The sequence below is a fragment of the Brienomyrus brachyistius genome, chromosome 17, assembly GCF_023856365.1.
Source record: "Brienomyrus brachyistius isolate T26 chromosome 17, BBRACH_0.4, whole genome shotgun sequence".
NCBI lineage: Eukaryota > Metazoa > Chordata > Actinopteri > Osteoglossiformes > Mormyridae > Brienomyrus > Brienomyrus brachyistius.
The window spans coordinates 11836540-11850114 of record NC_064549.1 but is presented as its reverse complement, the minus strand read 5'-3'; the positions used below and the strand labels follow the sequence as shown (position 1 = coordinate 11850114).

Genomic DNA, 13575 nt, shown 5'->3' with positions numbered 1-13575 from the left:
CATACCTCAGAATCTTTTGGCTTGAATCAGTAAAATTATTTATTTTCCTTATTTTCTGAATGTAATATTTATCTGCCTCTCTCAAAGGAATAAATTCTGTAGAGCAGACTTGTGTGAGTGAAAATGTATTTGCAAGCACAAGGCAGTACAATAACGGAGAGCAGCGGTTGTGGGTTCTACGGTGTAGAATCTGGGATGTGGAGTGTGTGTGTGTGTGTGTGTGTGAGTGTGTGTGATCAGGGTTAGCGTGTTCTCCGTTGTGTCTGGAATATTCTGATCCTTGCTGGAAAGGAATTCCAAGCAGAGAATCCCACAACGGGTTTGAGATGATCCAAGTGGTTAGAAACAGTATGAAACAGTTTGGGAAGAGTGTGTCATTCCGGGTGATGACATGGGGCTGGGAAGTCAGTCCAGGTGGGGCTGATTCCCCTCTAAAGGCAGCAGGTGGTGTTCCGGGGGGCGGGGGTGGAGGGGGGGGGGGGTGGTTGGGAGGTGATTGGTGCACAGACGCCTCCCAGCATCTCTGGAGCTTGCCACGTCCCTCTGGGTGGCCTCTGGAAGCACCTTGGTGACGATCCGCTGCTTCTGTTCCACTGCGACTTGCTGTCAGCACACTGCACACTGCACGCGTCTCTGAGGATCTCTGCGTCGAGGGATGCTCCCTGTGAGATTTGCGGGTAAGCAGGTCACCACTGCTTTGTGTTTGTAAGCATCTCTGTGTTCTGCCGTTTAACGTGGGACGGCATTCGCTTGCCACAAAATTCACGGCTCGTGCATATTTGCATAAATATAGTTACCCGTATGATTGGCAGGCAGCATAAAGTATTAATTATTGTGGTATTTTTTCTTGTCTTAACAGCTTGTTTTCATTGCATCACATTCTTAAAGGAATCAGAACAAAGGCGCATGTCAACCGTAATTGCTTACACAATGCTTTTGTTAAACTACTGCTGGCATTAACGCAAACTATACCTGTGTGTTTTCACTGGGCTGTTGTGAATGGATAAGATTCTGTACACATTGTAATGAAGTTTTTCAGAAAACATGCCCAAATCCGTCCCTTAAGTATAATTAATTATTTTCTTACATATTTTTGATGGAAAAAGCATCTGCTGGAGAAATGTGATGAAACCACACCTGTCACCTTGAGCTGTAAATCCAGCTCCAGCAGGACTTTTGCAGCCTGGATTTAAACACGGAGCCATAAATCAGGGCCTGTTCCAATTAGAGGTGGGCGTTCCTCGCTTGCTAAATATGGTGTCCCTCTCCAGGAAACTTGTGTCTCTATATACGTCCTCATTTATCGATAGTCACTCATCCAGGCAGGTATTTTACCATGTATATTCACCTGGTCGGTTATTTTAATTGGCTGATAATACCTCTAAAGGAAATTTACTCTTTGACCATCCACTGCTGCTCTGCCGATGCTGTTCAGTCTCTGGGTTTAGCAGGGACACCTTATGGATCGGAAGAGCACCGGTCCCTGACCGCCGTGGCTCCTGGTGTCCCTGCATAGCTCAGTGTTGCTCCCGTGTAATTCCTGCTGCACCTAGGTCCTCCAACGAACTTCCGTGCGCATGATTTCAGGGGTTGCCTGCCCCGTCACGCCTGGTATTTGGTCACCCACTCACCCCGGGCTGTTTGATTGCGTTTAGTAAGCTGCTGTGACGTGGCACCTGGGCACTGATTGGCAGCTGTTTACTGTAGACAGGGCAGGTGTGCTCGGTTATGTTCGAGCACCATTTTTGAATCCATGCCACAGGGCCTTAAGCTATCTGCGATCCCCAGAGAAAAAAATATCAACACAGAAAAACACATCAAAGAGAATTAACTGGCAACATACCTACTAAAGGTAAAAAAAAAACCCCACAGGTACATCACAGTTGCTACGCTGCCACGTTTGCAGCAGGTCGCCGGTGTCCCTTATGCCGTATCGTCAGAAGCTCAGACCGGCCTCGGAGCGAAAGCGAGACCTCGCGCTTCTCGGGCTGTGTAGGGAGCTCTGTGCAGGCAGGCTGCTAAAATCCTGCAGGGTGAGTGAGGGCACATCACATGTGAAATATGGCTGCAGGGCTCAGTGTCATAGGAAAATAATCCCATTCCGCCCATCAGAAGCACCTATGTGAAAACGTGCACACAGCTGTGACATCGTGCAGTCACACCCTGCGCAGTTCGAGGGTCATTCATTGCTCCTCTTCTGAGTCTCGGCTTTGCTCTCCATGTGTTTTGGATCACAGCATGAATGGACTGTACCCTTGACAAGTACCGCTCCTTTGATTCACCTGAAGGGTAGAGTTTTCACTTACCTGTCTCTCTCTCTCCTCTCTCTCTCTCTCTCTCTCTCCTCTCTCTCTCTCTCTCTCTCTCTCTCTCTGTGCTATCTTTCAGTTGTACTGTATAAAAGATCATGGATTGTATCCAGCTGCCTAATTCTCCTCTCACCCTGCAGACTGAAGGCTGTTGATGGTAGCGCAAGGGATTGGGCCCGTCCGCGGGAATTTTCTCGGTTTCTTGGGGGCGTGTGCGCATGGATTCCTCCTGACGACGAGCCCTCAGCACGGAACCGCTGTATTGGACACATCTCCAAGTCTCCAACCAATCGTCTGGGTATGTGTGACTTTTTAAAAACAATGCGCCGATGAGCCTGTCGTCAGCATCCCGCTGTTCCCCTTCTCTCTCCCCCTCTCTCTCTCCCTCTCTCCTGCTCCTCCGCTGATTGCCTGGCTTGTTCCTGAACCCAGGGACGCCTCTCTCTTGCACCTGAGTTCCTTTCGGCTCTGAATGGGTCAGGTGTGTGGTGACAGAACTGGATGAGGAGAGGCTCTTCTGGGCCTCACGCACGTCTGCTGGCAGGATGGAGGGATGTTAAGGAGCCTATCAGCAGTAGCCTCAGCACTTAGGCTCTTCTCATCACCTGTCCGCCGGGCCCACCTGTGCCTCCGCCCGGGCTGCATTTCCGCGGTGAAATTCGCCTCAGTGAGCGTGGAGGCGGGGGCGAGGGGGGGGGGGCAGGTACTCCACAGACAGTGATCATATCAGAGGGTCCGTCAGCCAGAGCACCTGACAGGCAGCAGGGAGTCATTTCCCGACTGTGTCCCGGGGGCTCTGTCTAATTTTCTGCTGCTAAAGTGACAGGGGGCACAGGGTGTGCTGGGGTGGAGGGAGGGTGAGCTGACGCGACAGGACCTGCCAGCAGTGGTGTAATGCAGTGTTTCTCACCCAGTCCTAATGGACTCACAGACAGACCACACTGCATTCGCCACCTGGCTCCCAGCCAATTAAGAACACGAAAAAGGTGCATTAGGAGCTGGAGCTGGGAGGGAGCAAAAATGTGAACTGGCTGCGGGTCGCACACAGGACACGTGTTACTTAGCAAGGCGATTGACGGCCCTCTGACCCAACATTCACGAGTGGGAAACTTGAGTGACCGTGGTCAGCACTGGCTCACTGCTGAGATGAACCCGGTGTCTATGGTGGTCTGGCTGGACCATCTATATGGGCAGATTACAGCTTGTTATCTTTCATCGCTACAGCCTGGAGTGTCAAAGCTGCACACTTCTGAATCCTTAGGGCATGTCAGCTTGGAAAAGTCAAGGCAATAAGTGGTTCAGATAGCTGACAGGGCCTTGGATCCTGGCTCCTCTAAGACTGCCTGCTATGTTTACACTGGGCTGACCTGCTGGTGATCGGGCTGGGTTTGGTGCTTTAATGTATCTGAGGTGCTGGTCTGTGTACGCGTGTGTGTGTGTGTGTGTGTGTGTGTGTGTGTGCATACCTGCATGTTTGTGTATATGTGTGTACCCTCCTGGTTGGCCCCGCATTGGTGTGTACCTTGCTCTGTCCACCCCACCCCCCCAAACTAAAAGGGCCTGTATCATTCTCTTCCTTTCCTTTCCCATGATGAAAACGACAGCCATTGTCGATTTGCATGTCTTGCCTTGCGTGTCACAGGTTGCCATAATGTGTGTTCATACTTGTACTATTTTTCAAATGAGCTCCCTCTTTTTCGTGGAAACCTGCACTTTCATTGAGATTGTTCCAGAAGATTATTACTCAACACAGCATTTTATGAGCAATTAGCTTAATAAGGCTGACACACGTGTGTAGGCACACGCACACACACACATGCGCGCGCACACACACACAGAGGTTTTCAGTTGTAGCTTTGTTGGGACTCTCTATTCATTTCTATGGGGAAAACTTTAATCCTAACATGACACCCTAACCGCAACCCAGCCCAACTAAACAAAATACAAGACTTTTGGCATTTATAAGTTTGTGTATTGCGATCACAGATTTTTATAGAATTTAAAAAATAGGCCCCACAACATCAAAATAACAGGTTTTTATCACATTGTGGGGACACACAGCGGTGATGTCATCAATGCTGTCTGTCCCTCAGTTTCTAGACTGATGCAGATGCTTCAGGAATTTAAATTGCATATAATTTAACATATTTTACATGATTTGCTTTTTGTAATTACACAGGTAGAGAGAAAAGTGGATAGGGAGCAGAGAGGGAATGAAGAAAGAGAGAAAGGGGTCAGAGAGGGAGCAGAGAGGGAATGGAGAGAGGGAGGAGGAGGGGCAGAGAGGGGAGCAGAGAGGGAATGGAGAGAGGAAACAGATCAGAGAGGGAGCAGAGAAAGGTGGCAGAAAGGGAGCTGAGAGAGGTAGTCTGGAGAGAGTGGAAAGGGGATAGAGTGGGAGGAGAAGGAGAACAGAGAGAGGGAGTAGAGAGGGGGTGGAGAGGGAGCAGAAAGGGAGCTGAGAGAGAGTAGAGAGAGGGAGCAGAGAGGAATCAGAGAGGGAGCAGACAGGGAGGAAGAAGGAAGCGGAAAAGAAGGAGCATAGAGGGAGCAGAGAGAGGGAGCGGAGAGGAATCAGAGAGGGAGCAGACAGGGAGGAAGAAGGAAGCGGAAAAGAAGGAGCATAGAGGGAGCAGAGAGAGGGAGCGGAGAGGGAATGGAGGGAAGCAGGGAGTGAGCACAAAGGGAGAAGAGAGGGAGTGGAGAGAGGAAGCAGAAAGAGAAAAGAGTAGGAAGTGATATTCCCCAACACCTGTTTGTGTCGCATGGCTGTTTGCGAGGCAGGTGCAGCACTGAGCAGGTCTGGGCTTGGCTGCGGGGGGGGTGTAGCCCCAGGAGGCATCTTGGCCACTTCTTCAAATGAAGGGGGACAGGAACTAATTGTCACCAGTGGATCCAATCTGGGCTGCACTTCCCAGAAGAAACCTGAATAAAGTCGTAAATCTAGGGATCACTCCACAGTAGGCTGTCAGCATATCACTGCAGGTAAGCGGGGTGGGTGGGATCAAACAGACATTTACGTCAGCAACCAAGGGTCATGCTCTCGAGTGCTTCCAGGCCACCCCGTGGGGATATCAGACTCCCAGTGGTGGAAAGGCCAGCTGGCTAAAGGCCATCGGTGTTTCCCAGTATAAGCTTTAACACCACGACTGGACCTGAACTGTGATAGTTCTGGGCCAGAGAGGTCAAAGGCCTCATCACCAGGAAATCAGATACGGAGTGGGATCCTGCCAGATAGCCAAACACTCTGAGAGGTCCCCACGACACACACTCCGAGGGGTCCCCACGACACACACTCCGGGGGGTCCCCACGACACACACTCCGGGGGGTCCCCACGACACACACTCCGAGGGGTCCCCACGACACACACTCCAAGGGGTCGCCACCCTACACGCGGAGGGCTGAGAGGACCAAGGAGGAACACGAAACCTCAATCTGCGCTCTAGATGAAGCATTTTCAATTAGCCAGGGAAATTCTAGTCAACCCAGACAGCGGCAAGCCTGCCATGACACTTCAGTAAGTATTTATTTTGCTAGCGGAGATGATACTCGCATCCCAAACCAATGGAGGGAAGGAGAAGAAGAAGAAAAGGGAATACATCAGTTTGTCGAACTATGCCTTTGATGAAAAGTGAAATAAAGGGTGAATACAGCCCATTTGAGATGCCAGTCAAGCATTGTGGTAGAGAGGGATGATCAGGGGGGAAATGTCCGGACACGTCGGGGAAACAAACCGAACGTTCAAGCCTCACAGAATCACCACCGATGAGGAAACGCGAGACCTCGGCTGAAACTCGAACGCCCTGAAACAATCGCTTATCTCATTATTACTCAGCTAGTTTCAATTCTTCTTTTTAGCCAATAGACGACTGTTGGACTTTTGCAACTCTTATGGAAACGGCGGTGCTGTCCGGTGGTGACCTCTTTCTGCGTGTCACCGAGGAACGCCCCCATGTTTGTGGGGTGTCTGGGCGGAGGACTCTGCTGTACTGCTGTGTGACTGTCAGTCAATAGACAATGCTACCCTTTGTGAATGAATAGAGCAGTGATTTGCCATCGGTGTGAGATTTTGTCAGAACTAAATCTCATGCGGAAAGTTGTAGCACCATGGCAACCGAAGGGAAAAACAAATATTTAAAAAATCAATTAACAAGCACATCAAGAGTAACAAGGACCAGTCTTGGGGCAGAATTCCTCACAGCACTGGCAGTAACTGGGGGCCTCCTGTCCTTGTCTCTCTGCTTCCTGCTCAAACGGAGCAGCTCGTCTTTCCAGTGACCAAAGGAGGTGCTGAGATCACGGTGAGGCATGGCAGACAGATCGCAGCCATCTGCATCACCTCGCCGGCTTTCCTTTTCGTTCCTGTCCTGGCTTTGGTTGCACATGACCTCATTGTCACGGTCTGTTGGCAGTTTTAATGAGCTTCGGGGCTGACGGAGCAGTCGGATGAATTTGGATACAACACCAGCTTCGCAGACCTTTCCTGGAAGCCCCACCCCACCCCCCACACCTCTACTCTCAGACGGATTTCAGTGTCATCGTGTGTAACTGATACATCCATGATCCAGAGCAGCTAGTAGGCCAAGCTTAGGGTTGGTCCTGTTGGAAGGTTTGGCATGTGACCTGAGCTTGAACTCTCGCTGCAGGCTCCTCTCGGACCCCAACCTGGCTCCACACCTTCCCCAGAGCAGCTCTGCGGTGGCCAGTATGTCCAATGACCCCCCTGAAACCACCTTTTCCCCCAGGGCAGAAAAGAGCCCCCACTCACCCCAGCCTGGTCTTCTGCAAACATCTTCCTGTGTGCAGACTGAGGCGGTAAGCGGTCGTTCTTATACTGGTACTGGCTTTGGTTCTGTGGAGCTCTTGCTGTGGTATGTGATGCTCGGCTGGAGCAGTGCTTCAAATTTGCTCATGGACCGCTGAAGGGTGTTGGTTCGAGTCCCACGAGGGAGGCTTTTTGTGTTGGCTTCAGGTGAACGTAAGTTTGCTCGTGAAGATGAGCGCTCTGGTACCTGCATGCTCAAATACCTGAATACCTCTGTGACACGTGACCTGTAAGAGAAACTATGCCCAGAGGGCATCTTCTTCGTGGAGCCATTAATCACACAATTTTAGGCTAATTAATTATGCCTGGTGGGCATCAGCTGTGTAACTGTACATACTTAAGCAACATTTATCTGAATAATTTCAGCTATAACTATGGATCTATCAAGTGATAAACTCCTCACCTTTGACCTCTCATATAGAATCTTGTTAGCAGTGCAGTGGTGATGCAGTGGTGATGCAGTGGTGATGCAGCGGTGATTCTCTTTGTCCTGTTGACCCCATAATAAACTAAATAGTCCACTAGTTGATCTTGATATTGGTTAATAACTTGAGCTTGTCTCCCTGCCTGATGGCCTCCAATTTAATGATGTCTTTTGATAGCACGAGAAGCACGGCCTTGAGGATAGGCCTTTGGCTTTGAGCCAGGCAGACAATGCCATCTTCAGGCCAGACATGGTGGCTACGGAGAGATTCCGCCGGCACAGCAGTGATGGGGCCACGGGCATCCAAGAGCTGGTGCCAGGGGAGCCCCGGCGTTTCCACCCTTACCGTCGCCAGTACAGCGACCCCCCAGGCTTCCAGCAGCCCCTGGACCTCTACCAGGGCATGGAGGTCCATGAGATTCTCCCTGTCACACAGCCCCAGCACCACCAGCCCAACAGCCCAGGATCCTGGTCTCCATCCATGGGATCTGTTCTGCAGGCGTCTAGGGCCGTGGTAAGATGGGCGTGGGGGGGGGGGGGAAAGGCCAAGGGCTGCGGAGGTCATGCTGAAGCAGAGGAGGAATTCTGCTTAGTTGGGGGTAGCTTACAGTTAGGGTTACCTGGGGGAGAGGGGTAGTATTTGGGTTAGCTGGTAGGGCGGGGGGCGGGCAAAGGCAGAAATGGGAGTAGGACCAGCTGGAACTGTTGGCCGGGTTTGTGGAGTTTTGGGGGGAGGGGGGCAGTGAAGGCAAGGTGTGGGATCTTCTTGGATGATCCTCATGATACTCTCTCTGTACGCATCAGGGAGAGGAAGGCGAATTTATGGATGCTCCAGAGGAGTCTTCATGCTACCCCTCCCAGATAAACACCGTCTCCCTACCCCCCCTGGAACAGGTAAGACTGATGGACAGCCCCACGGCCTCTGACACGAGGGCCCCGAACTCGTCTGGTGGACCACTGACCACCTCAGCTGCCCGAGTACCATGTTAGTTTACAGTGCTGCTTGTTGGTAGTTGGGGAAAACATGACTTTACAACCAGTGGGCATGATTATATTGGCTGGTTCGAACAAGTACGCTGCAGTTGTTTACCTATGCTACTCCCCCCCACAAAACATGCCCAATGGTGCGGTCCAAATGTCGATATGTCAATGCTATGTCCCGACAGGCCCTAACTGGCACAATGCAGTGTATGTACCATATACAACAGAGATCACAGTTGACAACAGCAGATGATTCCATGGTCTGCTGTAACCCAACAGAAATACTGGTGACTAGCTGTCAGTGACTACTAGGTTAAACTAGTCAGTGAGAGACTGGGCCTGGTGACCCTCCACCAAGGAGTCTAAGTTTTGTCCCACTGCAGAGGGGCTGCTGTTGCAGTAAAAGCCATCTGCCTAATGGGTCAAGTAGCTGAGGTCTCTTTAAAAAGGAATTGCATAAAGTAGGTACTGTCAGGTCCCAGTTCGTGTTGTTTCTGTGCTGGAGCTTCCATTGTCCAAAATTTTTAGAGCGTGATCAGCTGCACCTAATATGTGTCAGAACATTTAAGTGCATTTATGTGATGAAAAAGGGCACAGTACACATCCTTGTGAAAACACACACGTGCACAGTGTGCTGCCAGAGTATTTACACCCCCGTGGGACAGGCACCCGCAGGCACATCAGACAGCACGCAGCTCCTGGCCCAGGTCCCTCAGCCTCCACGCTGTCCCAGGCTCTGGTCGTGGATGTTTAGCTGCTTGGTTTCCTCCAGGTAGGGGAGGGGGGACAGGTTGCCCCAAAAAGAGCCCCTAAAGCTGGAAGCTAAGCTGGGTTACAACAATCAGCAGGGCAGGCACACCTTGGCGCTGCCCTTACCTGCCTGAATCCCAGCATCCAGGAGATACGCCATCCAGCCCTCTGCCTGCTGCTCGTCATTCTGGAATGGCTTAAAAAAAAATGTGTCATAAATCTTTGCCAGTACATGAACACCTGTGTGTCTCTCTCTTTCTGTGTTGTGTGTGTGTGTGTGTGTGTAACGTGCTCCCTCTCCAGGTCCCAGTGGATTTTTACTCCCAGGCAGCACCATTGAGAGGCTCCCAGTATAACTTCCAGCGCGTTGCCCCTGCCGTATCCCAGAACACCCTGCTGCACACTCTCTACCCCAAACCCATCTACTCCTACAGGTACACTCCCTGCCTATCTCAGACCCTGCAGATGCCCCTCCCCTCCTGCTATAAAACACCCATATGCTGTCACTGACATGATGCCTGCAGTAGGAACATGAAAGTACAGCTCCTGTCACAAAGCTGCTTATGCAGTGGAATTTGGGCTGAGCAATCTGAAGGTGTTGGAAGGACAACGCCAACTCTGGGGCATGTCATGAAGCTTAAAAGAGTTCCTCCTGTGTTGGTGTGATTTACAGCTGGGAATGCCCCCCACCTTCCAAACACCCCCACCCTCTTCCTTGTAAGCAAGTAAAACAGTGGAGATGCCACTAACTGCTTATCTTACCCCCTTATGCACAGTAGTCTGACATTTCCCATAACAAATCAAAAGCAGCCCTACCTTTAGGGGGTGCTAGTGTGCTTGTCCTTTGCTTCCCCTGCAGCATCCTTATCTTCATGGCACTGAGGAACAGCAAGACTGGGAGCCTCCCAGTGAGTGAGATCTACAGCTTCATGACAGAGAACTTCCCCTATTTCAAGGTAAAGCTGAATTAATTGACGCGTAGCAAATGGGGGGTGGGAGTCATGTGTGGGAAGAACTGCCCATACATCCATTTATCTGTCCATTCATCCATCTGTTCACTTCATCCATCCATTCATTTGTTCAAGCCTTCCATCCATTCAACCTGTCCATCTGTTCATTCCTTGTCTGTTCATCCTATCCGTCAGTTCATAATTTCATCTCCTCCACCCATTCATCCCATCACTCTGTTCATCCCGTCCGTTTGTTCACCTTTCCAACCATTCACCTGTCCATTCATTCATCCCACATGTCCATCCCTTCCATCCATTCATCCATTCATTGCATCCATCTATCCAACCCATGTGCTTAATTTTTGACAGAGACCCTGCCGGACTGAAGCGTCTGCATGTTCGCTGTCTGTCTGTTTATCTGCCCATCCGTCTGTGTCTTGTGGAGGTGCCATATATTTGAATGTCTGCGGTTTCCTGGCGAAGGCCCCTCCCTGATTACTCTGGTGCTGAACCAGAATGCCCTCTGTCTGCCCATCCCCGTCAAGGCTTGATCTCGTCACTGGGCCATGCATGGAGCTGCTGTGCGGCTCAGCTCGGTATCCACAGGCAGGCGAACACGGGCTTGTAGCAATGGGGCTTCCTGCTCCCAAACACGGCCGGCTTTTCTTTCCCGTTGCTTCAGCTGCTTTTCGAGCTGCTTAGCTCTTTCTTACACCTTCTTCTCATATGGTTTTGGCGAAAAATAGTTGGGTCGCTTTGGAAGATCCACACCAGACAGAGGTCTGCCAGCACCCTCTATACCAAAAAAAAAAAACAACACTCAAGGTCGCCCAGCAAAGATTCTCTATATCATTCAGCTCTCATGTGAAAGTCTTTTGTGGATATTATCTGGTAAACGCTTCCAGAATCTTTAAAGGTCTCATTACAGCCTTTCTGTAGGCCACTAATCAGCATGTGGCACATGCAGACGTCTTAAAAGCCCCACTGTGTTTTAAGTGTGGAGACTGTATGGGGAGATAAAATGTGAAGCATTTGAGCCAGGAGAGAAGGTGTGCTATGAAAGTAATTTAAGTGGGCTGTCAGGCGCTGTCAGAAAGTTGACACAGATGCCTGAGGTGCTTTAGTGAACTTTAGTATCATCCCAGAGGCACTGGTGGAGCAAAGGTCAAAGGAGGTTCTAGTCTGTGATACAGGACAGGAATGGGATCTTGGCAGACAAGCTGAGAGAAGCTGAGTAAGGTTCATTGCTTTTTTCTTGTGCTGAAGCAAATCATGGAATATGTCCTGTGAAATGTGGGAAGGGGTCAACATTTTTAGTGATTAGTTGTTGTCATACCACAGCACACAGTGCACAACAACGAAATGTGTCCTCTGCGTTTAACCCATATGTGACATCGTGACATAGCAGAGGCATGAAATGTGTGTCTGTGTGTTTGGTTTCCATTTGTTCAGAGGGTCCTTCCACCCAATCCTTGTATCTCATGGTCTGCAAATTTTTCAATGTTGAAAAACCTGCCCATTTTCTCTGAAGCTCTAAGGCACAGACCTTCTCCGGCACTTTTCTGTTCCAACTCTTCCTTCCTTTCAACTTTCCTTCCTTCCTTCCTCCCTCCCTCCCTTCCTTCCTTCCTCCTTCCCTCCCTTCCTTCCTTCCTTCCCTCCCTCCCTCAGACGGCCCCTGATGGCTGGAAGAACTCAGTCCGTCACAATCTGTCCCTCAACAAGTGCTTCGAGAAGGTGGAGAACAAGAGCGGCGGTGCATCCCGCAAGGGCTGCCTGTGGGCCTTGAACCCGACCAAGGTGGAGAAGATGCAGGAGGAGCTGCACAAGTGGAGGCGCAAGGACCCACACACCGTGCGCAGGAGCATGGCGCGGCCCGGTGCGTGAGGAACTCATGAGGGAGGGGGCACCAGCCAACACAATATTAGCATAGAAAGTACTCTAATGTCAGCAGTGTGTCATACAGGAGATGTTAGAGTAGCTTTGGACACAGCAGAGTATCGAGCCAGAGAATCAAGCCAGAATACAAAGCTAGAGCATTGAGCCAGAGGATTAAGCTGGAGTATATCACAGTAACATTTAGCAATGTTCTCCCCAATGATTTGACTGCCTCTCTGTGTCTCTTCCCAGAGGAGTTGGAGCGCCTCCTAGGGGAGAGACCGCAGAAGTGGAAACTCTCTGAAGTGCACAGTTATGGTCAGACTCTGCTCCCAAGGGGAGTGTCACCCTGCTTCCCCACCCTACAGCAGAGGTTGTCAGGCCACGTCTTACGACATTCCCAACAGGGCTCTGCCTTTCCTCCAGCCCAGCAGAGCCAGTCCCCATGGCCGCATGATGACCAGCATCTGCATCATCGTCCCCCTGAGCACAGTGCCTTCCCATACTACCCCCCAAGCCGGCCTTGTATGCTGGAAACTCACCTTCCCTACAGCACCGCCCTACAGGCAAATAGTGGAACCCCCCAAAGCATGCAGGAACTGCTGCTGGAGGGGGAGACGAGCAATGATGTCGATGCGCTGAACCCCAGCCTCACCGACCTCCAGCTGCATGGTGTGTGGAGTTAAGGTTAAGAGATAACCATTAAGGGTTAGTTTACCAAAACAGTGCAGTGTTAAGGTGGATCTTCCCTTGCAGGTCACCTTTGGGAGGAACTAAAGGATGACAGCCTGGCGTCCGACTCGCTGCTGGTCATGGCCAGTTCGCCACCCCATGTGAGCAGCTGCATGCACTTCGCAGGCTCCGAAGCAGGAGAGCCTGAGGCTGTGAGTGACCTCCCCACACAGGAGAACGGCAGCCCGTCCAGCGTGCACATCTCGGGACTCTACTCTGCCACCTTCACAAACCTGGACTGCTGCGTACCAGGAACCCCTCCTCCAGCAGTCATGGGACGAAGCCCCGGGGGGTCCGATTACTCCCCAGGCAGCAGCGGGACTTACAGGAGGCAAAACTCATCACGTCCATCACCAGCACCCATCACCATCACACAATAGACTCCTAAACCATGTGGCCTATGGTCCTTATTTACGCATTTTTATTACATTGTTAGTAGACAAAGGATGAGGAATGGACAACACAGCAGCACTTCCACAAGGGGGCGGTATGGTTTTTTTTATATTTCCCATTCGTGTGCCTCATAGCACAGAATGTATCAAGCAAGTAGAAAATAAACAATTTCTGATGTTTCACGGCTTGTTAGTGTCATTTTCCAGCTAAATATTACTTTCAGACTGTAGAGGAGAAATACAACAGCTCGTTTTTTTTTTGGATATAAAACTAAACATATTCTTGATGTAATGGATGTTACCAGTAACCTGTGTGCTTAGTAACATAGTCAT

At 50.7% G+C, this 13575-nt stretch overlaps 1 protein-coding gene across 2 annotated transcripts; it reads left to right on the top strand.

Annotated features, from left to right (window-relative positions):
• Positions 1-616: 616 nt before the first annotated feature.
• Positions 617-13425, top strand: foxn1 (forkhead box N1). 2 transcript variants are annotated; one of them, XM_048981548.1, is made up of 10 exons: positions 617-677; positions 2450-2607; positions 6957-7125; positions 7738-8073; positions 8364-8453; positions 9594-9724; positions 10150-10246; positions 11912-12119; positions 12371-12790; positions 12875-13425. In XM_048981548.1, exons 3-10 carry the CDS (start codon positions 7018-7020, stop codon positions 13228-13230), a joined length of 1746 nt encoding a protein of 581 aa, XP_048837505.1. In that variant the 5' UTR covers positions 617-677; positions 2450-2607; positions 6957-7017; the 3' UTR covers positions 13231-13425. The 2 variants fall into 2 exon arrangements, with proteins under 2 accessions (XP_048837505.1, XP_048837504.1); XM_048981547.1 differs by lacking the exon at positions 617-677 and adding an exon at positions 2171-2289.
• The last annotated feature ends 150 nt before the right edge of the window (positions 13426-13575 follow it).